At 42.9% G+C, this 25,623-nt stretch overlaps 3 protein-coding genes across 6 annotated transcripts in view; 1 reads left to right on the top strand and 2 right to left on the bottom strand.

The window, feature by feature from the left end:
* Positions 1-608: 608 nt before the first annotated feature.
* Positions 609-10,925, bottom strand: BRK1 (BRICK1 subunit of SCAR/WAVE actin nucleating complex). Its single transcript, XM_059390315.1, has 3 exons — positions 10,759-10,925; positions 1,315-1,397; positions 609-889 (listed from the first exon to the last, which is right to left on the bottom strand). Exons 1-3 carry the CDS (start codon positions 10,874-10,876, stop codon positions 863-865), a joined length of 228 nt encoding a protein of 75 aa, XP_059246298.1. The 5' UTR covers positions 10,877-10,925; the 3' UTR covers positions 609-862.
* A 5,182-nt stretch (positions 10,926-16,107) lies between these two features.
* On the top strand, positions 16,108-18,959 carry FANCD2OS (FANCD2 opposite strand). The gene is made up of 2 exons (XM_059387894.1): positions 16,108-16,182; positions 18,366-18,959. Exons 1-2 carry the CDS (start codon positions 16,125-16,127, stop codon positions 18,908-18,910), a joined length of 603 nt encoding a protein of 200 aa, XP_059243877.1. The 5' UTR covers positions 16,108-16,124; the 3' UTR covers positions 18,911-18,959.
* Positions 18,960-19,914: 955 nt separating this feature from the next.
* FANCD2 (FA complementation group D2) overlaps positions 19,915-25,623 on the bottom strand; it is a 59,229-nt gene continuing 53,520 nt past the window's right edge. For all 4 annotated transcript variants that reach the window (XM_059390310.1, XM_059390309.1, XM_059390312.1 and 1 more), the window contains 5 exons: positions 25,529-25,603; positions 24,300-24,374; positions 23,176-23,322; positions 21,490-21,570; positions 19,915-20,329 (listed from right to left, as the gene is read on the bottom strand). In XM_059390310.1, coding sequence (XP_059246293.1) covers positions 20,255-20,329; positions 21,490-21,570; positions 23,176-23,322; positions 24,300-24,374; positions 25,529-25,603 — 453 coding nt within the window. In that variant the 3' untranslated portion in view covers positions 19,915-20,254. The remainder of the gene's footprint in view (positions 20,330-21,489; positions 21,571-23,175; positions 23,323-24,299; positions 24,375-25,528; positions 25,604-25,623) is intronic.

Below are 25,623 nucleotides of genomic sequence, written 5' to 3'. Positions count from 1 at the left end.
TGACTCAATGCTTATCTTCTACTGGAGCATAATGCGCCTATATAGTAAGTACTAGATAAATGTCTGCTGAATGACCAAATGATTCCCAGGATGAATTAGCTCGAAGTCCAAACATGGGGGTGGGGGATCCCTCCAGCTGGTAAGCCACCTAGGCTTTGATCAAAGAGATACATCTCAAAGTTTTACATTAGAATAATAATCACACATGTCCAATTTCTAGCTCTTCTCCTCATCAAAATCACAGCAGTCAAATAAAGTTGAGGAGTTTATTAGGGAAATATGAGAGGCAAAGATACCCCAAGTGACAGAAAGAAAATTCTGAACATGTCCCTTCAAGCCAAGTGGGGGCCTGGAAGGACAAGAAACTGGTGGGTTAGCAACAACATTCTCTGGCGGCCACCTTGCCAGGGCATAAGTGTCTCGACCAGGACTGCCTCCCAAACCCCACCAAAGGTGAAAAGGAGACAAAGACTGTTTCCAGAATCAATGCAGAGGCAATGAGAGCTGTAAGAAAAGTCTGAGAGAAAGAGAGGTGGGGAGGACCTTAACAGAGTCCCAGGCGTCTGGCTCTGAGCGCCTCATACATTGACAGATAGTTCTACAAAATGTTACTTCAAAGATAAAATGTCTAATGTTGGTTCCAAGAGCTTCCCTGGATGTCTTCCCACATGCCACATCACACACCGACGTACATGGCAGAACCCAAAGGCCACACTTTTGAAAAAAAATAAAATAAAAACCAAAAACAAGAATAAGCCCTGTTGCTCTTTAAGGAGAGAGGAAGGAGCTGAGGCTGCTGGGGCCTTTCCCACGTCGGCCTGCGTTCCATGAAGCAACTTCCCAGCAGCAGCATGGCATAGCTCTAGGTGAGGGTCTCACCTTTTGTCACCTGTCAAAGGAAACTGACAATTAGATAAATTCACAAGTATTAAAAAAAATCTTTTTAAAGATCCTAGATATGCGCGTGTGGGTGGCTCAGTGGGTTAAGGCCCAGAGTCCGGGGATGGAGCCCTGCATCCGGCTCTCTGCTCAGCAGGGAGCCTGCTTCCTCCTCTCTCTCTGCCTACTTGTGATCTCTGTCAAATAAATAAATAAAATCTTAAAAAAAAAAAAAAAAGATCATAGATAGTAGGGAGTAGTAGAAAAGACAACAGCTTTGGAGCCCCAGAAACCTGGGTCAAATCCAGGGAAGTTCATTAACTTCTAAGCCTGTTACTACTTCCAGGTTTGTTCCAGCAACAAGGGGAAATTTGCATTTTCTCTGCACAGCCCTTGCCTAGCCTCATGAGCAAATACCTTCTCTAACATACTCACCCGCGCTTCAATGTACTCTATTCTCCGTTCAAGGGCTGTCAATTTCTCGTTTAGTGTTGCAAGTCTTGAACGACAAGACATATCTGGTAAAAGGAGACTGATGTTCAGAATTAATGTCATTCCAAATACAGACACAGACACACACAGACACACACACACACAGCCCCTAGCTAAAGAAGAGGGATGATACATCAGGGAGAGCACAAACAGAAGCAGGTGAGCAAAGCAAGGAAATGGAAAAGAAGTGAGTATTAGGAGCACAGCTGCTTAGAATGAATCTGCTCAACTTCCTACCAGGGTGGCAGGCATAGAGTAATGATGACCAAAGATGTCCATACCCTAATCCCTGATCCTGTAGGTATTTACCCTACGTGACAAAAGGGACTTTGCAGATGTGATTAAGGTTAAGGACCATGAGATCCTGAATTATCCAGATCGACACGCTCTAATAACAAATCCATAAATACAGGAAGAGAAAGACCAAGGAAAGGTGTAAGAAGAAGAGATTCAAAGTGTGTGAGGCGGCCTCAACCTGCAATTGCTGGCTTTGAAGATGGAGGAAGGAGGCCATGAGCCAAAGGACACCAGAGACATTGAGAAGCTGGAAACGGACCTTAGCTGACAGCCAACAAGGAAACAGATTTCAGTCCTGCAGCCACAAGAAACTGAATTCTACCAACAATCCAATGAGCAAGGAAACATCCTCTCCTAGAGTCTCCAGAAAGGGAGGCAGCCCTGCCAACACCTTGACTTTAGCCCAGTGAAATGATGCTGGACTTCCAAACTACACTACTATAATATAAGAACCTATGTGACAAAAGCAGCACATTTATGGTAATTTGTTATGGCAGCAATAGAAAACTAACACACTGAAACTCTACGGGCGGATATTTAGTAACAGACAAACCAAGAGATTAAAGAGAGAGGAAGTGACAAGAGGAAGAAAATAATCTCAAGAAGGAAGAAAAATAGAGGCCATGAAAGCAGCAGACACTATGGAGAGGAGGGAAGGCATCCGTGTTTCTAAGCTCATGGAAACCTCATCATTGTTTTTGCTGCAGGAAGGCACTTAATGTGTCATCAGTATCTGTGCAGGCATGTCAGCAGGAGAGAAAACTTGGGAGAACATCAAATACTCTTTGGAGCCCACATTCCATCTGTGGAAAACAGCAAAATTTCTTTTCTTCCCTTTTCCAATCTTCTTTCATCATCTCACCCAAAATGAAACCTAGATTTCCCCAAAATACCTTTTCCTTTGGAAACTTCTCTAAGAGAACCACTTGCCTACGCTTTCCCTAACCATTCTCAACAGGAGAAAAAGGTTTCTGGGCACGCTCATGATTTCTTATTACTTCCTCCAACATCATTGTTTGATCATCCTCAATAACCTTCACTTTCTATGTCTAAAATATCCTCTCTCCGAGACACTCTCCCACTCACAATGATTTAACACTTAGCTCACAAATTCCTTTTCATCTCTATGCTGTTATGCAAAAGGATGTCCACATCCATTTTGACAAATCCTCCTACACCAGGTTCTTGCTTCAACTTTCACTTCTCCACATCTGCATCTTGCTTATCTTGCCTGTCTAACCATTCTCCTTCAAGGCTCCATTCAAATTGGACCTCTGAAAGGTCTCTGCTAGAGGCATATAATTCTCCTTCTGCTGTATGTTTAAGGTTGAATTTCTGGTTTATAAATTACTTATCTGCTTGGTCTTCGGTTTTTGGATACAGATTTAACAAACAAGAACGTTCACCACTATTACTTAGGAATGGTTTCATGAAGCATGGTGCACTTACTAAAGACTATTAAAATGGCCATTTAAAATTACAAGTTTGTGGGGCGTGTGGGTGGCTCAGTGTGTTAAGGCCTCTGCCTTCGGCTCGGGTCGTGATCCCAGGGTCCTGGGATCGAGTCCGGCTCTCTGCTCAGCAGGGAGCCTGCTTCATCCTCTCTTTCTCTGCCTGCCTCTCTGCCTACTTGTGATCTCTGTCAAATAAATAAATAAAATCTTAAAAAAAACCCCAAAATTACAAGTTTGTATCTTTTTAACAAGTCACTAAAAAACAAACAAAAAGTAAAGTATCTTTTGGGGCGCCTGGGTGGCTCAGTGGGTTAAAGCCTCTGCCTTCTGCTCAGGTCATGATCTCGGGGTCCTGGGATCGAGCCCCGCATCGGCCTCTCTGCTCGGCAGGGAGCCTGCTTCCTCCTTCTCTCTCTCTGCCTGCCTCTCAGCCTACTTGTAATCTCTGCCTGTCAAATAAATAAATAAAATCTTAAAAAAAAAACAACAACCAGATTATGAGTTTGAATATTTAACATGGGAATAGACAAATGATATTTATGTACTTATAATTTATCATTTTTTTACATGTTATCTCACTAGAATGAATTAATCAAAGCCCACTTCACTGGGCTAAAATCAATTAATCAAATACTGCCTCTAATTAATTTTTACAACAAGTATCTCGCCTGGCAAAGAGAGCTTTTTGAGAAAAAAATTATGAACTTGGTATGTTAATAAAACAAAAGACTGGCTCTGGTGTGACTCTAATATTTCTTCAAGTGGGGAAACCAAGGCTCATATTGTTGAACTGACTGGACAAAACAACAGCACAGCTGAGCCTGAAGCCCAGTTCCCTTACTGCTCAGGACAGTACTCTTCCATGACAACGTCCCACCACACAACCCCACTATCTACCATCTTTACGAACCTCTAGGGTTATAATTTATTCCCCATGTCTCTTAAAATCTGCTACTAGTTCAACTCTTCCGCTTTCTGGTTCCTTTTTTTCCTTTTGTCATTCTAGATTCTTTCCTACCCATCTTCACTGCTACTCTTCAGTATTTTTTAAAAATCGCTTTATTGATATAATACTTTATATGCCATGAAGTTCACTTAATTGAAGTATACAATTCTATGGTTTTTAGAATATAGTTGTGCAACCATCACCATAATCTAATTTTAGAACATCCCCAAAACCCCAAATGAAACCTTGTACCAATTAGCAGTCATTTCCCGTTCAGCCTTGTCCCAACCCCTGGCAACCATTAACCTTCTCTATGGATCTACCTATTCTGGACATTCTTTGTTTTTTCTTCTTCTTCTTCTTCTTCTTGACATTCTTTGTTTCTCCTTCTTCTTCTTCTTTTTTTTTTTTTTTAAGATTTTGTTTATTTATTTGACAGAGAGAGACATAGGGAGAGAGGGAACACAAGCAGGGGGAGTGGGAGAGGGAGAAGGAGGTTTCCCGCCAAGCAGGGAGCCAGATGCAAGGCTCAATCCCAGGACCCTGGGGGATCATGACCTGAGTTGAAGGCAGACATTTAACGACTGAGCCACCAAGATGGCCCCCACCCGCCTTTAAAAAAAAAAGATTTTATTTATTTATTTGACAGAAAGAGAGACATCTCAAGTAGGCAGAGAAGCAGGCTCCCCCCTGAGCAGACAGCCCAATGCAGGGCTCCATCCCAGGACCCTGAGATCATGACCTGAGCTGAAGGCAGAGGCTTAATGCACTGAGTTACCCAGGTGCCCCTATTTTTCTTTTATTTATTTATTTTCTTAAATCTAAGGCAAAGAACTGACCCGATCTGACCTGTATTTTTTTTTTAAAGATTTATTTATTTATTTGACAGAGAGAGAGAGAGAGAGATCATAAGTAGGCAGAGAGGCAGAGAGAGAGAGGGAAGCAGGCTCCCTGCTGATCAGAAAGCCTGATGTGGGGCTTGATTCCCAGGACCCTCAGACCATGACCTGAGCCGAAGGCAGAGGCTTAACCCACTGAGCCACCCAGGCACCCCTCATTTTTCTTTTAAATCATGTTATTTATCTGCTAGTGCTGCTGCTTTTAATTCCTAGATCTAGCTTGAGTAGAAGGTACTCAGCCCCCTCCTTTTCCTAGATACACTTCCACCACCAGGACTGCCCAACAAGACCATGTCTCTTTCCATCTGGTTTTTAGAAGCTCAAAGGCACATCACGTACACTATTTAGTAAGAGCATGAATGTTATCACTAACAACCTGTCATTTCCCATAAAAAGACATGCCAAAATTATCTGCAGGGGTGGGGTAGTGAGAGAAAGGGTTCCTTCCTGGATGGCTGTTCTGTTCTATCTCTGTCAATCTGGTAATGAATCAGAATCCAAGAACAACAGTACACCACTGGCCTAAATGGATAAGCCCTGTTGAGAATATAAAATGTTGAATTCCAGAAACTTTGACCATATTTCAGATCCCAAGAAAAACACTGATTCAAGCAAAACACTGGATAAGCATTCAGCAGCTGAATAAATCTGAAATCAGAGTGCATTTAAGAGTATATTATCACCAGGGGCACCTGGGTGGCTCAGTGGGTTAAAGCCTCTGCTTTCGGCTCGGGTCATGATCCTGGAGTCCTGGGCTCAAGCCCAACATCGGGCTCTCTGCTCCGTGGAGAGCCTGCTTCCTCCTCTCTCTCCCTGCCTGCCTCTCTGCCTACTTGAGACCTTTGTCTGTCAAATAAATAAATAAAATCTTAAAAAAAAAAAAAAAAAGTGTATATTATCATCAGACTTCTTTTTAAATATTTTATTTATTTATTTATTTATTTATTTATTTATTTATTTGAGAGAAAGAGAGAGTACATGCAAGCATGAGCAGGGGCCAGGGAGAGGGAGAAGCAGGCTTCCCACTGAACAAGGAGCCTAATGCAGGGCTCCATCCCAGATTCCTGGGGTCATGACCAGAGTAGATGCTTAACCAACTGAGCCACCCAGGCTCCCCCATCACCAGACTCTAAGACACTAACCATCTTTGTCAGGGTGCTTGATGATGTGGACCCATTACCACTGCCGACAAATGCCAGTTATCAGCTCCTCTGAACTCTTAATGCCCATAACCTTAGCCTATAAAAATCAACACTCATTCTTTTGAATCGTTGCCATTAAGGCTTACTTCTTTACAGAACTCTAAACTTCTCAGGAGTGGCTACCATGTCCATTTATTCTTATTTATTCCTTTCTCAGAGGATGTGACACATAGCTGGGATCAAAACAGACATGCTATACTTGTTGGCTAAGTATCAACACTGACATTTAAAAATAACCACCACATTTATTATTTTTGTTACACTTCTCTGCACATATTAGCTTTAGAATCAGATAAAATGGTATAAAAATAAAAGCTACCATCTGTGACAATCTATTTTTAGAAACTTCACCAGTTCAAGGTACAGAACAGGCCAGTGTTAGGATGTTATCACTGCCTTATGATTTGTGGGGCCTCAGGTTCAGGTGGCCTAGGAATATCATCACTCTCACCAGCTGGAATGAATCAGAGGGTAAAAGGTCTTCAGAAAGTCACTATCTTGGAAAGCCAGTTCCCTCTCCAAAGCACATGGCCTACCCAGACTCTGTGGTCAGGGTAAGGACTCTAGGATTGCTGCCATTTTCAAAGAGCTCCCAGGGGCACCTGGGTGGCTTAGTTGTTAAGCATCTGCCTTCAGTCAAGTCATGATTTTGGGGTTCCAGGATCAAGCCCCACTTCAGGCTCCTTATTCAGCAGGGAGCCTGCTTCTCCCTCTGCCTGTCCCCCTGCTCGTGTTTCTCTCTCCCTCTCTTAAATAAATAAATAAATAAATAAAGTCTTAAAAAAAAAAAAAAAGGGCGGGGGGCGGGGAGAGCAAGTGATTGAGCCCTGGTTACCTTCTCAAAGTAAATTCTTATTAAATCTCTGTACCACCAAATCATATTATCATAAACTCAGTATAAGTCATACACATACACATCAGAATTGAGAAGTCACATTAAGGGCTTAGAGTGGGAAAATGTATCCCCCACATGCTCATCCTGAGTCATCCAATGCCAAGACAATGTCTCAAATGTTTTATGATTGATCTAGTTTCTCAGCCTGTTGGTCTTTGTCTAAACTCACAGCAGCGATACTGTCAATCTTCAAGAACTGCTAAGCTTTTAAGTTTGCCTCATAATTCCATTCTTTTTTTTTTTTTTTAAGATTTAATTTATTTATTTGACAGACAGAGATCACAAGTAGGCAGAGAGGCAGGCAGAGAGAGAGAGAGAGAGGAGGAAGCAGGCTCCCCGCTGAGCAGAGAGCCCGATGCGGGACTCGATCCCAGGACCCTGAGATCATGACCTGAGCCGAAGGCAGCGGCTTAACCCACTGAGCCACCCAGGCGCCCCCATAATTCCATTCTTAATTGTGATTACTGTCCTTTTCTTTAAAAGGGCTAAATTAACTTCTGCAGAAACCATCTAGTAATTACTCCAAACATCAGGCTATTAGCATCACATTAAGGGAGAACAATGGCCTAAGCTAAGGAATGCCCTTTCTTCTGGCTTCTTAAGATTGGAATTCTGTGTGCCTATTTTCTCAGTCTAGGGCATGTTGGAAATCTCCCAAAAGAAAAATCTTTATTCTCTATTTGTTCATATAATGTGACTTACACATTTGATAAAATTTCAGTGCTGGTATTTCCTTGCTTACAAAGCAAGAAAAGAGACACTTGTCCTCTGCAAATCCTAAGCTCAAACTCTTCAATTTTTGGTCAGTTCCAAGACTCAAATGCCATAAATCTGGTGACTATAATATGCCAAGATTTATGTCAAAGATAAATGTATGCAAATTAAAAGTTTATTAATACTGGGGCACCTGGGTTGTGCAAATCCTGATTTAGGGTCAGGTCTTGATCTCAGGGTCCTCGGACAGAGCCCCATGTCAGGCTCTGGGCTCAGCAGAGTCTGCTTAAGGCTCTCTCTCCCTCTCTCTATGCTCCATCCCTTCTCAATCTTGCTTGCTCCCACACACGCACGCTCGCGCGCTCTCTCTCTCTCAAATCTTTAAAAAAAAAAAAAAGTTTATTAATACAATTCAGTGCTCAGAAATGAAGTTATTACATTACCTAGATCCAAATGTGGGGGGCAGAGATGCTAGATCACTTTTTTTTTTTTTAGATTTTATTTATTTATTTGAAAGAGAGAGACACAGCAAGAGAGAGAACATATAAGCAGGGGGAGTGAAGAGGGAGAAGCAGGCTTCTGGACAAGCAAGGAGCCTGATGTGGGGCTCGATCCCAGGACCCTGGGATCATAACCTGAGCTGAAGGCAGACACTTAATGACTGAGCCACCCAGGGCCCCCACTAGATCACTTTTAAATTTTGAAAAACAGCCCCAGCTTAACTTGTTATTTTATTTTTGAAAGATTTATTCGTTTATTTGAGAGACAGAAGGCAGGAATGGGACTGGCAGAGGATACAAGAATCTCAAGTGGATTCCACACTGAGGGGGAGCCCAAATCAGGGCTCCATCTCAGAACACTGAGTTCACTACTGGCGGTGGAGCCGAAACCAAGAGTCACAAGCTTAATCGAATGACCCAGGTGCCCCCTGGCTTGTTATTTTAGATGGCTTACTGATTTAACTGATGTTCTTAATACTGTACTTGGATAGTCTATGTATTTCAGATCCTACCAGAAAATGAAGTCTTTTAATTCTGCTTTTTAATGTTAAAACTCTCTATGTTGGTGATTTTTCCAACTACTTTCCACTACCTCTCCTGACTAAGCCAAATCTCAAAGCTGTGATCTTCTTATCATGACATCCTTCCCCTAGTATGCAATATTTTGGTTTCTCTTCTCTGACCCTTCCTCTGAAGGAATGTTACAAGCAAAGAATGCTGTGAAAAACCTTCAGTAACAGTTCAGCTGTCCAGGAAAGTAGGAAAAACATTCTGAGAACTAACATCAAAAGAGTTTGCACAGAAGTTAGAAAAAGAAAAACCCTCTGATGAAACCCAGACTATCTGAATAGCAGGGTAAATAGCTTCAGTATTTCTTAATGTTTTCAGTTCACTGAAATCAATTAATCTAGTCTCAACTTCAGACTCCTGTCTCTAAATCCATCCTTCTTTTTCACTAAACCATACTCTTTCACTCATAGTCCTTATACTATTTCAGGATACTATGAGATCTATGTTTGTTGACTACCATTCCCTATTACAACCTCTAAAAGAAATTATGTGTGTGACTACGTATCAACGACATAAATATTTATACTATTCTCTCATTAATACTACCCTCACCCTCATTCCCTGGTGAGAAAATCCATCGCAGTAAGATTACAGTCTTATACACTTTATAAGAAAATAGATTAATACAAACTGATATTCTGAAACTGTCATTATTTAATCTTCAAGACAGAAATTCTTTGAAAGCAGGAAATGAATCTTATTCTGTGTTCTCCAGAGTGCCTGAGAGCCCTGTACTGAGATCTGGTCTCTCTTGCTGACGCTTTCTAAGAAAATTCACCTTCTGTTAGCTTTCTCCTTGGGATGCATCAGTCCTTTGGCTGGAAAATAACTAATTCATTTTAAATCTTTTTTTAATACATCAGTTTCCCCTACTTAATCTTAATTGCTTGTTGCTGAATTAGTGGAAAAGAACCATACTAGTTGAAAAAAGATCACTAGATGTCATCCTTACACCTTGTGATTACTTAAGTATGTCTACCCGTGCCAAGTTGTTAAAAAAACACTTGGAGAAGATGGGATGGGAATCTTTGTTACATGCTTGCTTTCCAGAAGGATACGGAACAAAGCAGAAAGAACTGAAGACTATCACAAGCAGGCCATGCCTAGGAAAGACTTTGCTAGAAGCAGAAATAACACCTACTGTTGGCTAGATACCAGCAACACAGGGGTCTCCGTGGCCTTACATAATCTGGACCTTACTTCTGACCTCCTCTCCTACCACTCTCATGGCAGCAAAAACGGGAGACAGAAAGGGCGACTAAAAGATACGCCGCTAGGGGCGCCTGGATGGCTTAGTGGGTTGAGCCTCCGCCTTCGGCTCGGGCCGTGATCTCAGGGTCCTGGGATCGAGCCCCGCGTCGGGCTCCCTGCTGAGCAGAGAGCCTGCTTCCTCCTCTCTGCCTGCTTCTGGTCTCTGTCAGGATAATAAATAAAATCTTTAAAAAAAAAAAAAAAAAAAGATACGCCGCTAAAAGATTCTGAGAATGAAGAGAACCGTCAAGAAACTTACACAAGGGCAGTGACACAGCTGTGGCTGCATGAAAGGCGCACTCTGAGTGCAAAGTGGAAACTGGAATGGAGGCGGGTCACAAAGGAAGCAGGGAGGCTACCGCAGAGCAGAAAAGACGCGGATGGAGGTGCCCGAAGAGTCTGGAAAAAGGAAGGACCTGTTAATGGATCTGGGGCGATGGCAACGAAGCCGATGAACTCACAATGGCACAGGAGAACCGCACAGGGACTGCCCAGTGGAGCCTGAGGGTCAGGGAAAGAGGGGAAAGGCGGGCTCCGGGGGACGCGAAAACCAGTAGGGGCTAAAGGCTCCCGGAGAAAGCCCCTTCAAAGCTTTTCAGCACCTTCGCCAAACTGAGTGGCCTCCCACCCACCCACACGCCCCCTGCTCGCCCGCTGACCGAATGAGTTGAGAAAGTCCGCGATTTTCTTGATGCTGCTGGTGATGACCTCAATGTATTCTCGGTTCGCCCAGTCCTGGTGAATCTCCCGCTGCACCGGATCCTCTTGACCCGCCATGGTTGCCGCCGGACGACGAACCACTGCGCAGGCGCCCCGACCCTCCAGACGGCCAGTGCGCCTGCGCCGCGAAGCCCACACCCATTCCTAGCACCCACGAATCCACGGGCATTGTGATGCGCCTGCGCGATATCAAGTCCTCCCCTTAGTTTTTGCTCTGCTTCCACGCCCCAACGGGGGAAATGGAGTGCGCACGCGCCGAGGCACCCTTACCCACTACATACCCCAACGCGGGCGTTTTTGGTCGTTAGGGGGCGCTTGACCACGAAATGCTCGTTGCGTTAGCTGCTCCAAACAGGTTGTAGTCTGTGTCAGTAGTTGGGCGTAGCCAATTAAGCCACATTAAATATAACTCATTTTGAAAACGGCTTTCAACAACACAACATGATTCCCCACCTTCCACTAATCAAACAAAACGGTATTATTATTTTTTAACAATAATACCCAGTGATGGAGAGGCTCGGGAAATTGATAGGCCCCTAAAAAGCTGGTCACTCTGTAAACTGGCAAGTTCAAATGGTAGAATCATAGATATAAAATTTTTTAAATTTGTAAATTGCCTGCAAGAACGGTTAATCAATTCAAACTTTTTTTTACCTAATTTCATTGAGAAAGTCGGTGAAAAAGGGGTGGGGGGAGACACTTCAAGCACAAAGGTGCTCTTTGTAACATTATCTATTTAAAAACCCAAAACTATATCTCAACAGTTGGGGATGGCTAAACAATGGTATAGCCAGCTACTGGAATATCATGCTGTCATTTAAATAGTTATTATGAACACTATGGCAACATACATAATAAAGTGAAGGGGAAAAGAAAATACAAAATTTTCTTTAATTGCAACTATATGAAAATTATGTCTGCTTGAGGACAAGGATATATGAAAGATGCCAGTGTCTGGTTTGTTAAGGTAGTGGAATTATGGACATTTTATTTTTGTTTAAGGGAATTTTTTCAATCTGCTTTGTGCAATACATGCCTGTCATTTTAAAAAAATGTTCAACAGATAGGTTCTAGCAGTAGCTGGGAAGAAATCTTTACTAACAGTCTTTTACTCAGGTCGGAGACAAGCAATAAAGCACTGGACCCTCACAAACTCTGTGGAAAGGAAATCAGGAAGATGCTTTTCATTTTACAGATGAGAAAACTGAAGTTCAAGGTCACACAGTCAATTAAATGATGGACCTTTACCAGTTGATTGCAGACTCCCATATTTTTTCACTGTACCAATCTGAAAGCAGATTAAGGCCTCTGAACTCTCCTACGTATTGATAGAAATGGTAACTAAAATAATATCAACCCTAAATATCAAGCCCCAGGTATCCAGAGGACTAACTGCCACTTCCTAAGTGGTGCTGTTGTAGTATCTTGCTCACACATCACAGAGAAGTCAGATAAATCTTTTCCTTTAAAGGCAGGGCATCTGAGTTTCAAATCACAAATCTACCAGAGAGGAGTCATTTCACCCCTCTGAGCTTTTTTTCTTCATGTGTAATACAGGGACAACAACATGGATGGATTAGGATTGTTGGGGGAATTCTGTAAGAGAGAATAGATAAAACACTAAGCACAGTGCTGGACTCTTCACAAAGCAGACACTCATGATCAGTTTACATTTTATTTCTATGCTGAAAGCAGAAAATTAAGTACACATATCTATCCAACATTTTTTTTTCTTTTTCTTTCAAAGCCAGAGAGATCACAGAGAGGGAGAAGCCGACTCGCTGCTGAGCAGAAAGCCTGATGTGGGGCTCTATCTCAGGACCCTGGGATCATGATCTCAGCCAAAAGCAGCTGCTTAACTGATTGAGCCACCCAGTTGCCCCAACATTTTTGTTTTTTTGGGGGGGGGTTTGTTTGTGTTTTAAAGATTTTTTAAAAGATTTTATTTATTTGACAGAGATCACAAGTAGACAGAGAGGCAGGCGGAGAGAGAGAGGGGGAAGCAGGCTCTCCGCTGAGCAAAGAGCCTGATGTGGGGCTCGATCCCAGGACCCTGAGATCATGACCTGAGCCGAAGGCAGAGGCTCAACCCACTGAGCCACTCAGGAGCCCCAACATTTTGTTTTTTATGATTAATGGTCTTCCACAAGATAAGTCAGGCTCAGCTCTTTTCCTTTTGCTGGACTTCTTATACCTCTGTTCTAGGATCTCCTCTGCAATTCCAAACAACTCAAGGATATGGAGCTGTCCCAGAATGAAGACTATTCCTCTGGACTTCTGGCACTTTCTCCTACATGCTTCAGGAAGCTTGCTGTCAGGCAGACCTTCAGTATGGGTTTGCCAGCATAGTAGTTCTTCACTGCAGAAATTGTTTATGATGGGTACAAAGGCAAGCTCTTTGGGAATGTTGCTGGTGCAACAAAGAGTATTTCTGGGTGGCAGATTGCTTCAGCATAAGAAAACAAGATCCTTGACTTTAGATCTACCATGTGCTTCACAGAACTTGGGGAATCTTGTCAATGGCTGCTATGACAATCTGTACCACAATCAGTGTGGGATCAAATTATTTCTTTCTTTAAGATTTTTTTTTTTTTTAATTTGACAGAGATCACAGGCAGGCAGAGAGAGAGAGAGGAGGAAGCAGACTCCCTGCGGAGCAAAGCCCGATGCGGGGCTCGATCCCAGGACCCTGAGATCATGACCTGAGCCAAAAGCAGAGGCTTTAACCCACTGAGACACCCAGGCGCCCCGGGAACAAATTCTTGAAGAAATGTGTCAATTGCATTAACAGTGGTCATGTGAATCTTTTTGCAATCATGTGCACTTGGACCATCATTTATGCAGCTAAGGATATAGCATGTGCACCATGACAATGTTGCTAGCTGCTCTGAAAGAACTGAATCATCTTTTGGCAGAGCAAACATGACACGACAGTCGTGGCAATCCCTGAGGAAAGTGCACACAGAATGTTGAGCACTGCATGATACAAACAAAGTTGATGTTGTAGGTCATCAGTAATGGGTAGTATGGGAGATTCTGGTTTTCCATATCTGTGTGGTAGCCATGGAACTGCAGTATCAGAGCCAGGGGTAATAGCAAATGGTATCTCCAAAAATAGCTCCCTTAAAGCTGGCAGATGGCACAGAGGACTGTGGTACAGATTGTCATAGCAGCACTAAGCCCTCTCTATCCAACCACTTTTAATTATACAATTTTGCTTTTGGGACTTTCATTTAAAAAAAAAACACAACTGTGCAATAAAAACTGTTTGTTTGCTTTTAAAATAACAGTGTCTCTTTTACTCGAGATGAAAATAAAAATAAACTCACTGGAAAACAAAGTTTTGCAATTCAAATCATTTCAGCATCTTCTAAGACTCATCACTCTGCCCCTTTCCATTTTCTGACTTCGCTTCCAAACTCTCCCCTTCTCCTTCCATAGGGTGCAACACACACACACAGGCACACAGCATCTGACAATTCTTCACAAGTGCCTCAAGACCATCTGGTCTTCCAAATCGGGATCTTTAGCCTGACTCCACCCCCGCGGCCCCAATCTCTCCTGTTCAGCTTCTCCCAAGGAGCCAGACAAACGGTAACAGCTCTTATTTGTTCTGTGCTCTACAGCTGGCAAAGTGCAAGGGCAATTTCTGGGTGTACAAGGTAAGGGTAGGTGAGGCCATTAGTTAATCCTTGCCACAAATACTTCACACTGCCAGGCTGTGGGATAGCCAGGCACAGAGGATGATGAGGGAGCAGAAGTCTGGCTGAAAACAAAGCAAAAGCTGGCACCTTGCACTCCCTCTCCACCCACTCCCCTTGGTAGTATGTGTGACATTCCTCAGGCACCTCTGGCTGCCCTAAAAGAAAAACAAATAGTTAACTTGCAGAGATCACAATCCTGCAAGGCAGGAGTCTCCCTTGGTTTACAAATGTCCTTGAGATTTACAACAAAGAAGTTACCTTATCAATAGCCCAATTTCCAGAGGCACATAACTCAGTTCCTCAAGCCCTAATGTCACCGTCCCCTCCATAAACAAAACTGAAGGAGGCGGAGGTAGAAGGAAAAGTAAATAAAGTTAAATTTCTTCTTTTTTTTTTTTTTTAAAGATTTTATTTATTTATTTGACAGGCAGAAATCACAAGTAGACGGAGAGGCAGGCAGAGAGAGAGGAGGAAGCAGGCTCCCTGCTAAGCAGAGAGCCCGATGCGGGACTCGATCCCAGGACCCTGGGATCATGACCTGAGCCGAAGGCAGCGGCCTAACCCACTGAGCCACCCAGGCGCCCTAAAGTTAAATTTCTTCTAAACCCAAATCTCACTAACAAGGACGCTTGATAGCAGGAATGTAACATTCCACGAGGAGACTCCCAATTGTCTTTATGTTAGTGCCTCATTAGAGGGAAAGCGGCCTTGGCTTGATAGTAACCAGGCCTTCAATATCCTGACAGTCTTCTTTACCCCAATAGCTCTTCTGAATACCCCTTTGTCCTCATATACCCAACTCCTATGTATATAACCAGCCACTCCTCACACCCCCGGGGGCAGCAGTCCCGGTTCTCTAATAAACCACCTTTTTGCACCAAAGACGTCTTAAGAATTCTTTCTTAGCCGTTGGCTCCGAACCTCACCCCAATGAACCTACCTAGGTTCAAGAACTTCATGGAGACATACGAAGTCAGTTGGGTAGAGACTCCTCCCTCAGCCTTCCAAGGAAATTGTTTGCAGTGACGCTTAGGAAGTTCTCAAATCACTCACTATGGTGAAATGGTCAGGCCTTCAGCTTTGTGAGAAGAGGACGGCATTGTCTTTTTTGAGGTTTAACAGGAGGCAGGAAAAGATCTTTGGTTAGTCAAGGGAAGACAGGTGCTTTTCTTCTTGCTCTTGAGAAGCCAGCATTTATAAATTGTCTCCTTTCGCTGGGATCATTCCAATGCAGCAATGAAACCTTTGAGCCTGAATAATCCCCTGAGCATTGTTTAGAGTCAAGACTAACTAAAAGTCTGGGTACTTTCAAGTAGGTCCCTGACACCCTTTGAAGTGGGCGTGCCCGCCCGCTGGGACTCCTCAAAAGCACACAGGTGAAGCGGGGTGAGGAGGGGGCGGCGGAACGAAGAGGAAGGGATTTCAATCCGCACGCCTGAAGGTGTAGGCCTGGACCCGGTGTTGCAAGGAGTTGGGGGTGGGGAATTCGGCCCGGAAGCCTGTCAGCGGGGCGCATCGAGCCCCCACCCCCGCGGCGGCCCGGGCTCCTCCCGTGGACCTGGGTCACAAAGGCGGTTGCCAGGCGCCGGGTGGAGAGAAAGATGCGGCTGGGAAACAGCGGCCGCCACTCTGGAGCGTGCGGCCCACCGAGTTCAGCAGGTGAGCCCCCGGCCCGGATGGTGGGACCGGGCCCGGGCTCCCACCGCCACCTCCGCCTCGGGCCAGAGCTGTCTGGCCCCCACCCCCGGTTAGGGACCCCCGGGGGACAAGCCCCTTCTTCCCGCTGGGAGGGGGAGTCTCCCCACTCCAGGCAGCTCCAGCCTCTCTGGATCAGGATCGCAGTTCACAATTCACGAGGACCTCAGCTGCATTTGGACGCTTACGTCCCCTTTCCCAGGTGGGGAAATCGAGGGACTCGGTTTCTTGGAACGGGAGGACAGTATGAAAGGGAAGATTTTTTGGCCAGGAGTACAAGGTGTTCCCTATTTGGGAACTATTAAAGCAGCCTGAAGACTTCCAAGGTTCAAACCCTCTTGGAGTAGAGGACAGTGATTTCCGGGTAGTGGGAGAAGAGGGGCGAATCGTCTTTATTTAAACTTTAGGTGGAAGTGGCTTAAAGGTCTGGGGTCAGAAGCCCTCTCTCATCCCCAGGTTGGCTCTGTCCAGTAGTTAAGGCGGGATCTTTGATAAAAAGCCTTTTGCCTCTGGCCCTATTTGCTCTTAGGAGGGGAGTCAGGAAAAGGATCCTGGGATTAAATAATCTTTTTGGTCATATACTGAGAAATTAACACCCTTCACACACCACCTTGCTGAGGTGCTGTACCAGAGGAGCCCTGATCTTGGAAGTATTCTCAGGGTGATAATATCAAGCATCAGAAGACTTTCATAGCCTGCTTGTAATAGATAACCATCCCCTCATTGTCAGTTTCTCATCCTAAAGCAGTCCAGATATTTGAACACAGTAAGTGAAGGAGTGTAGAGATAAGGAGAGACATAACATTTGAAAGAAAACAATAAATCTCCTTTATACTAACCACTGTCAGGGACAAGTCTTCTGGTTTGATATGACATCAACTCTTTTTTAAAAATGAACTTTACTGTTTTACTGTGGTGGAGGAGTCAACTTTTCACAGCATTTCCTGGGCAATTACTGGATGGGATGGGATCAGATCTGCTGCTGTTAACCTTTTGTGGGAGAAGAGAGAAGGGGCAGAGAAATATACTTGGCTGGAAAGAAAAGGGAACTGTTATGCCCCTTAACATAATAGGTAGGTGTTCAAAAAACGTTAGCTTCTTCTGAATTCAGTAAAACCTTTTATCTATTGGCAATTTTAAAGTAGAATGATGGAAAATCCAAATTCTACTTAAATAAATTTTTAGTTAGAAACATCATCCCAGCCTTTTGCTTTTTCTTCAAAGGGGGTAAGAACCAGGATCTTAACCACTAGTTCTCCCATAACAAATGAAAAACAAGACAAAACACACCTAGGAGAAGTAGGAAAATCTTTAAGACCATCCTTTGGAAACTTTTCTTCCTCCTAGTCTGGTGTAATTCCTCTGAGGTAGTACATAAGTAGTTCAGGGCCCTGAGAGAGCTGTTGCCCCTATGTCAGACAACGGGTTTTTAGGGCCAAGAGGCAACTGTCTCCATAATTAATAACGAAACCTAAGTTCCTTAAAAGGAATGGCATAAGTTCTCAAACTGTGAGTGCATCAGAATCCCCTGGAGGGTTTGTTCAAATGCAGATTGCAAGCTCTACCCCCAGTTTCTGATTCTGTAGTTCTGAGGTAGGGCCCAAGAACATGCATTTCTACATTTCCATATGATACTGAAGCTGCTAGTGCCAGGATCACATTTTGAGGACCACTGGTATAAAGTACCAGGAATTAGAGTCACAATATTTGGCAAGACATGGCTTTTCTGAGCTTCTAGCCACAAATAATGTCTCATCATGAAGTGCCAGCAGCCTCTGCCACCTCAGAGGTGTAGATTCTACCTTTAGTAGTTATCAACACAGCATATGTCCTATTAGTGAACTGGGATATTCCGCTTGGGACAAATCCATTTCCTCACCTGTAAAATAGGTTAAAACCTAACTTCAGAGGCTTGTGATTAGATTCAATAAAGTTTCAGTACACATAGCAGTTGCCAGATTCAATACTTGTTACCAACCACTAATGCCCTTTATCGAATTACTAGTGCCCTTAACATCTATTGGAATCTGTTAATGAGAACTACAAAGTAAGTTAAAGTCAATAATGAAACAAATGAGAATTTAAATGGCCGTGCCCTCACCAAAACCATGCTAGGGAAATTCCATGTTCTGATTCCTCTTCTTTAGGACTGTCAATGGCAGGATACCAGCTCTGGTCACCATGGACCCCACTGGATGAGAGCTTCCAATGGCTGCGGCACACAACACCTACACCTTCTTCAAAGCATCCCTTTAGGGCTTCCCCCTGCTTCCCACATACCCCTTCTGACCTTGAAGTGCAGTTGTGCTTTCAAGAGGTCACTCTAGTTCTAGACAGCCCATTTCTGGAGCCTGGAGTAAGTCCCAAGTTGCCCTGCCACACATCAGAGCTCCGAACCATGAACAACAAGAAAGGGCTGGTCAGAAAGCCCCAGCCTGTCCGTCTCAGTGGAGTGGATTCCGTGTTCGGCAGGGTCATCACAGCTCAGCCACCAAAATGGACTGGGACCTTCAGAGTTTCAGATAAATCAGCCTTTTGCAAAATCATCAGCCGGGAGAACCAGTGGCCTACTGGACTTAAGGAACCTCAGATTCAGATGACAGTGACCATGTGCAAACAGATGCTGCGCTCTATCCTCTTACTGTATGCAACATACAAGAAGTGCACCTTTGCCTTGCAACACTCCAAGTAAAGGGTTCCAATCGGATTCCTCTTCCTCATATCATGTCCTATGCTACGTGCCTGAAGCTTACAGAAACCTGTCCATGTAAAGGAAACTGACATCACTAGAGCCATCTTGCTTTTCTGTCAAGCAGTGACAATTCAGGAACTCCTATGCCACCCCCCCTGCCCCGCCCAAAGGCCAGTGACAGAGCAAAGGAGAACATTTCCACTGTAAAGCTGAACAACATTTAAAAGAGAGTCAAACTAGTGTTGACATGTACATGTGAGAAAGAACCATTAAACCATATAAACCAATGAGCCTAGTGTGAACTCACTTAAACATCGAAGACCACAATGAGATGGGGAAACAAAGGGTGTCAAGGAAGGAGATTATGGCTTTCCATGTACATGAGGATGAAGGGGTCAAAAATATACAGACAGGTCAAGGATTAAAAAAATAATAAAAAACAAAGCAAATGATCTCCCCCACCAAATCAACAACCAAAACCCCTAACCAACCACATCCTAGTAACACTGGAGTACAAAAGTGGGTAGTAATATTAGCAAATATTAAAGAATATTTATAGCCTGGTAAGAAAGAACTTGGAAGCAGCAATGAAACTGGGCTTTCTGGCAGAACACAAGAGAGCTCCGCATTTTAGCACTGTTCTAACAAATCTATAGGTGTAACTCAGAATAATGTGGAAATAAACATATATACAAAGTCAACACAAGTTTGATGGTGACTTTTCCCTTTTTATCTTACATCTACATGACCAAAAAAATTTTTTAAAGCAGCCAGAATTATCCTTTTGGACTTTCTTTGGGCATTGACCAGAAATTTGTCATTCCTTCAAAAATATCACAAAGATCTTATCTCAAATAAAGACGATCTTTAGAACAGGAAACATGATTTTAATTGGTAGAACTGATGTGTTGGCACCAGGTCCCATTACTTCTCTGCACAAATCCTAGCTGAATTCCATGTAATTCCTGATTGATGAAGAAAATTCAGAAAGAGGAATGAGGTAGTTGAGGCAGAACTTAAAACAGAATTTATTTGTAAAACTGGTACAATCCTAAATTCTAAGTTTCAAAACTAGCTCTCAAAGACCAGAATCGTGAGTATTCCACAGCAAAGCACCACCACATTTGCCCAGACAGGTAAGTAATGCTACAGTGGAATCCTGAGCCAGGGTCTCTGATGATGTTAGATGACCTATGAAATTCACAATTAAGGTGATTCAGTAAAGCCCACTCTTGTAATGACAGAACAGGATGCTTCCAGTAAGGAAGATAGATACCAGATTTCAAACCCTGAACACAAAAGAGTCTAGCAGAGATGGAGAACAGGCATCCATCTCTCTGCGGTCTAATCGGAGTCACCATCACTCTCCTCACTGTCTTGCTCCTTTTCTCCATCACTTACTTCATCTTCTTCACCATCCTAAGGGGCAAAGGATAATTAGATATTTTAGGTCATCTAGGTGTCCCCATATATTACAATACTGCTCCCACAGGATTTATAACTGTACTGTATCACTGTTAAAACCAATGATAGCTGTTAAGCCACTCATTTTTTCTAAAAATAACTGAAACGTGCCCATTTTTCTTGTATCATGACCATGGAGGGAGGTCACTGTGATACTGACCTATAACATTCTGCAACTGAACCAAATTCACATGATTTTTAAATAAGCCATTGTCTTCCACTCAATACAGAATGAAATGTTTGCTAAATTAAGAATTCTGGTATATCTCAATAAGGAATTTAGCATAAAATCCTTTGGTTTGCAACTCTAACCTGGGAGGTTTGCTTACCAGAGTACCATCTGCTTCAAAAATTTTTAATGAGAACAAGGTAGAGGTATATACTATATAAATAATAAAAGTATTTTTCATGCTAAATGATCTTTCTGCATTAGCCTCAAACTGCATTGTAGAGAGGCTTCACAGCAGGGGTTCTTAAATCTGAGCTTCTTGGTGTCCAAAACCCATGTAAATTTAAAGAGAATTTTTAAAACATAATACATTTTCCTACAGCTTTCTTCAAAGTCTTGAAAGTGGCCCAGAAAAGAACAAGGACCCTTACTCTATACTCTAGTATAGTCCCTAGTGAATGCAGCTTTTGATTCTATGCTTTCACCAAATGCATTTATATTTCTATTTTATGTATTCAAACCACATATTTAAATGTTTTAACTTATTCTCAGTACTCAGAGAACATTCAACCTTTTCTCCCCTCTAAAATTATTTCAGATATGAATTTAATATGAATAACGAAAGGGAATTTTTAACTCTGTAACATATGCCACAACTTGAGATACTCTTCTGGCCCCCAAAGAATTCATATAAAAACAGAAGTTTTTCTGGAGAGAATGGAGATGGGCACAGATTATAAACATAAGTAGGGAGGGGTGCCTGGCTGGCTCAGCTGGAAGGACAGGTAACTTTTGATCTCAGTTCAAGCCCCAGGTACAGTGTAGAGATAACTAAAATAAATAAGTAAACTTAAATAAAAAATTAGCAGTAAAAGTTCTATACTTTCTACTGACTTAGAATAAGTAACAAAATGCAACAAGCCATTGCACACTTATGCAGAGATACCTCCGTTGCTTTGCTCTTGGAGACCTGGGATGCTGTATCATCCTCACTTTCCTCGGAGTTCTGGGACATAATCTCTTCACCCTAAATGTGAATGGGCCAAGACAAATGGTGGGTTATAATTATCATATTTGGGGTCTCAAGAGGAGAAAGGCTTAGTTTACAGGCAATGAAAGATAATATTATAGGCATTCTACATGGTCAAACACAGACATCAACCTGTGATCTAGCACCTAGAGAAGTGATAATCAACCCAAGGTTTCTGAGATATGTGTGGGACTAATAGAATATGTAGTTTTGCAACTAGTCCACTGTTGTATTCTAGTATCATACTAGATGTTACAAGGCCAGGGTATATTGGTGACTCTTTCAGTAAATGTTGAGTACTGTTGAGATTTCCCAAAGACCTTAAAGTACATGACCACCAATACACCAACTACAAATGGCCATGTTGAGGCTGAAAGATAGTATACAAAGTGGTTTAAGAACATCAGCTTTGGGGGCGCCTGGGTGGCTCAGTGGGTTAAGCCGCTGCCTTCGGCTCGGGTCATGATCTCGGAGTCCTGGGATCGAGTCCCGCATCGGGCTCTCTGCTCAGCAGAGAGCCTGCTTCCCTCTCTCTCTCTCTGCCTGCCTCTCCATCTACTTGTGATTTCTCTCTGTCAAATAAATAAATAAAATCTTAAAAAAAAAAAAAGAACATCAGCTTTGTATCATTTCAGTTTGGACTCAAACCCTGGCACTTCTCACTTATTGCTGAATGACTTTAGGTAAGTTACTTAACACCTTTAAGGTTTAGTTTTCTCATGGAAACAACAGTATTGTTTTATTACAGTACTTTGTTTAATAGTATTGTGGAAATAATATCTCATAGAGCAAATGTGAAGAAAGGAAACTAAGTCTCCAGGGTGCTATTCCTTTCATATATAAGATTATAAGCCCCTCAGCTATTATAAACATGAATGAGAAGGGCTTGGATTCTATATGAAAATTGCTAAAACTCAGGGCGCCTGGGTGGCTCAGTCGTTAAGCGTCTGCCGTCAGCTCAGGTCACAATCTCAGGGTCCTGGGATTGAGCCCCACATCAGACTCCCTACTCACTGGGAAGTCTGCTTCTCCTTCTCCCTCTCTCTGCCTGCTACTCCCCCTGCTTGTGTGCTTTCTATCTCTTTAAAATAAATAAAAAAATAAAATATTTTTAAAAAAGAAAAGAAAAGAAAATTGCTAAAACTCCAAAGCAGTATTCTAAGCCATAGAAGATTTTAGCCAGACAGTTCAAGGACCTTAGAAATGTTTATTTGTTAAAATTAGGCAGAGAATAATTTCAGAAATAAGACAGAGTGTTTCAGAAAAAGACCCAAAATAATTTTTTAAAAAGTCTGTCCACATAAACAAATGTTATTATGAATCTACCCTCAGTAGTACTTACAGCAGGAGCCCACTCTGGCCAAGGAGAGAGGTTTTATTGATCTGCCTCTTCTATCTCTGAGGCCTTGTTGTTATAGTGGTATGGCTAGGAGGAGGGGTAGAACCCATGACTAAGACCTAATTTTAAGAGCTAAATGGCCACAGCCTTAAGAGAAAGGCAGTCTTTTAGAGAGAACAAGGCTTAGCTGACCTCCTTGACATACTTCTGATGCTCTCACAGAGAGTGGGAATAGATTATCTTGGGCTGGGCCCTAGGCTTACCTGCAAGTCCCGATTTTTGAGGTTGCCCAGCCAGAAAGCCTCCCTGCAATTGTTGAAGATAAGCATGGCTTTCACTCTGCAAACTAAAAGCTCCAGGGTCTTTTTGAGCAAGGGCACATGTTTGGTGAGTTTCGTGTCCTGGTGAATCTAAATGGAAACAAATGCACCAACTCATCTGGATTTATCATTATGCTTTCACATTCCTATATAGAAACTTCTGAGTTCCCTGATATCCTGAACACTGAATAAGAGCATAAGTCCTCCCAGTATAGGCCTGAGACCTGTTCCATTAAATAGTAGTTTGGCAGAATACTCTGAAGAGAATGGAAGCTCTCCTTCAAGATAAAAGAGTCTAGAGAACATATGACCAACACCTTAGGTCCTTCATAACCTCTTCTTGACCAATTATCAATGAATTTACATGAAATATTCTTGAAAATGTATTATACTGATATTAAACAACAGAGTATCCCTATTTAGCTAGGGGTTCTTAAAATTCCCCTGTTTAGCAACTTCTAAAGTTAGAACTGGGGAGGAAGAGAGCAATAGAAACTGGACTGAGAAAGAATTTGGTTTGCCCATAACTACAGAGCTCTATGGTTCTGTGTTTCTTCAGACAAAAAGTGACAACGGTTCAACTGTAGGCTTTAAGTGGAAAAATCCTCTAATGGTAAAATGTTCTCACAAGAGACAGATGTGTTCCTTGACAAGTAAATAGTACAGCTGAAAAGCTTTGAATATGGCTGGTTTTAGAACCACCTCTTGTCTCTAGCAGAGATTCATCACTTACATAATATTCCTCCCACCCAGAGTACTTTATAGAAGCAACACGTCCACCAACATTCTCTCTCTCTCTCACCAAAGAGAAGCTTTAGAGGAAAGAGTGGTACGGAGTTTGAGTCAAACTTTAGATGCAGAAACTGCCCTCTACATGACTGCCCAATTTCAACTAGCAACTAAGGATCTGACCACTCTGAATTAAACTGCCTTTAGACAGATGGTCTCAAAAACAAAGACTAAAGAAGGGTTAAAAAGGAGAAGGAACTGGAGCCTGTAGATCTCCTAATCACACAGCAGATTAAGCCAACAGGTGGGCTGGTGCCATGACCTACTTTCCTTCTTACCTTGGAATGCCCACACAGGTGATGAAGCAGCCTCGTATCCAGCTGGAAGGTTTCCAGTAAGCTCAGAACATCCTCCTACAACCAACCATATTACAAATGCCATATTAAATGCTCTCATTTCATTTTAGATGCAACCAAGCGCTCCAAAGAGGATAAACTCCATAAGTTCCAACTGTGTATTAGCAATCATCTCAATTTGGCCCTCGAAGCTAGGGCTAACTAGTTATCCCCCCCTTTCTCTTTCTAGATTATGAGGAACCAGCACCAACAAACACTGTGAGACTGTCTTGCAAACTTGCTAAATATGTGTAAGAAATCATCACCTTTGTTTCTATCTTTATTTTACTACTATAACCCTGGATCTCACTTGGCCAAAAAAACCTCTCTAGACTACCTATTACAGGAGCACCTGGTGGCTCAGTTAAGCATCTGACTTTGGCTCAAGTCATGATCTCAGAGTCCTGGGATCAAGACCTGCATCAGGCTCCCTGCTCAGTGGGGAGTCGGCTTCTCCCTCTTCATCTCTCCCTGCCACTCCCCCTGCTCGTGCTCTCTCTAATGAATAAATAAAATCTTTAGGGGCACCTGGGTGGCTCATTGGGTTAAGCCTCTGCCTTCAGCTCAGGTCATGATCTCAGGGTCCTGGGATCAAGCCCTGCATCGGGCTTTCTGCTCAGCAGGGAGACTGCCTCCCTCTCTCTCTCTGCCTGCCTCTCTTGCCTACTTGTGATCTCTCTGTCAAATAAATAAAATCTTTATAAAAAAAAATCTTAAAAAAAAAATTCTGCATGTTAAAAAAGACTACCCATTAAAATAGCAAAGAGTTTATGACACAAATGGGATGATTATTATTATTGTTGTTATTATTCCTGAGGGTAGACCTAGATAAGTGCAAAGGAATAAGCAAATGACATGCTGATATGTGAGGTCCTGGGAGTGTAACAAGACAACAAAATCCAGCTAAAAGGAGTGACAACCCTCAGATCCCATATAGAAGTAGAAGGGTGGGTTTAATCAGAGTGTATCTGAAGTTCAGCCTACTTTGGAATATTCAGTCCACTATGGGCATCTCTGGTGATAGGGGAAGTGGACCAAAGGAGCCAGAGTAGAATTGTGGCCCAGAACCTGGGCAAGGGAATTGCCCACACTCCTAGCCTATAAGCCACTATGGATAGATCTTCTAAGTAACTGTACAGAGCACATCTTTCTTCTATGAGCTCAGTTCTTACCCGGTGTTTTCTAAAACTGAAGTCGAGGAGCGGCATACACTGCTTCAGAAATGCTTCCACAAAGAGGCGCCCATACTGAAGAAGAGGAGAGACAA

The sequence above is a fragment of the Mustela nigripes genome, chromosome 2 (genome assembly GCF_022355385.1).
Source record: "Mustela nigripes isolate SB6536 chromosome 2, MUSNIG.SB6536, whole genome shotgun sequence".
NCBI classification, from domain to species: Eukaryota; Metazoa; Chordata; class Mammalia; order Carnivora; family Mustelidae; genus Mustela; species Mustela nigripes.
The sequence above is the reverse complement of the archived record's forward strand: the minus strand, read 5'-3'. Positions and strand labels throughout refer to the sequence as shown.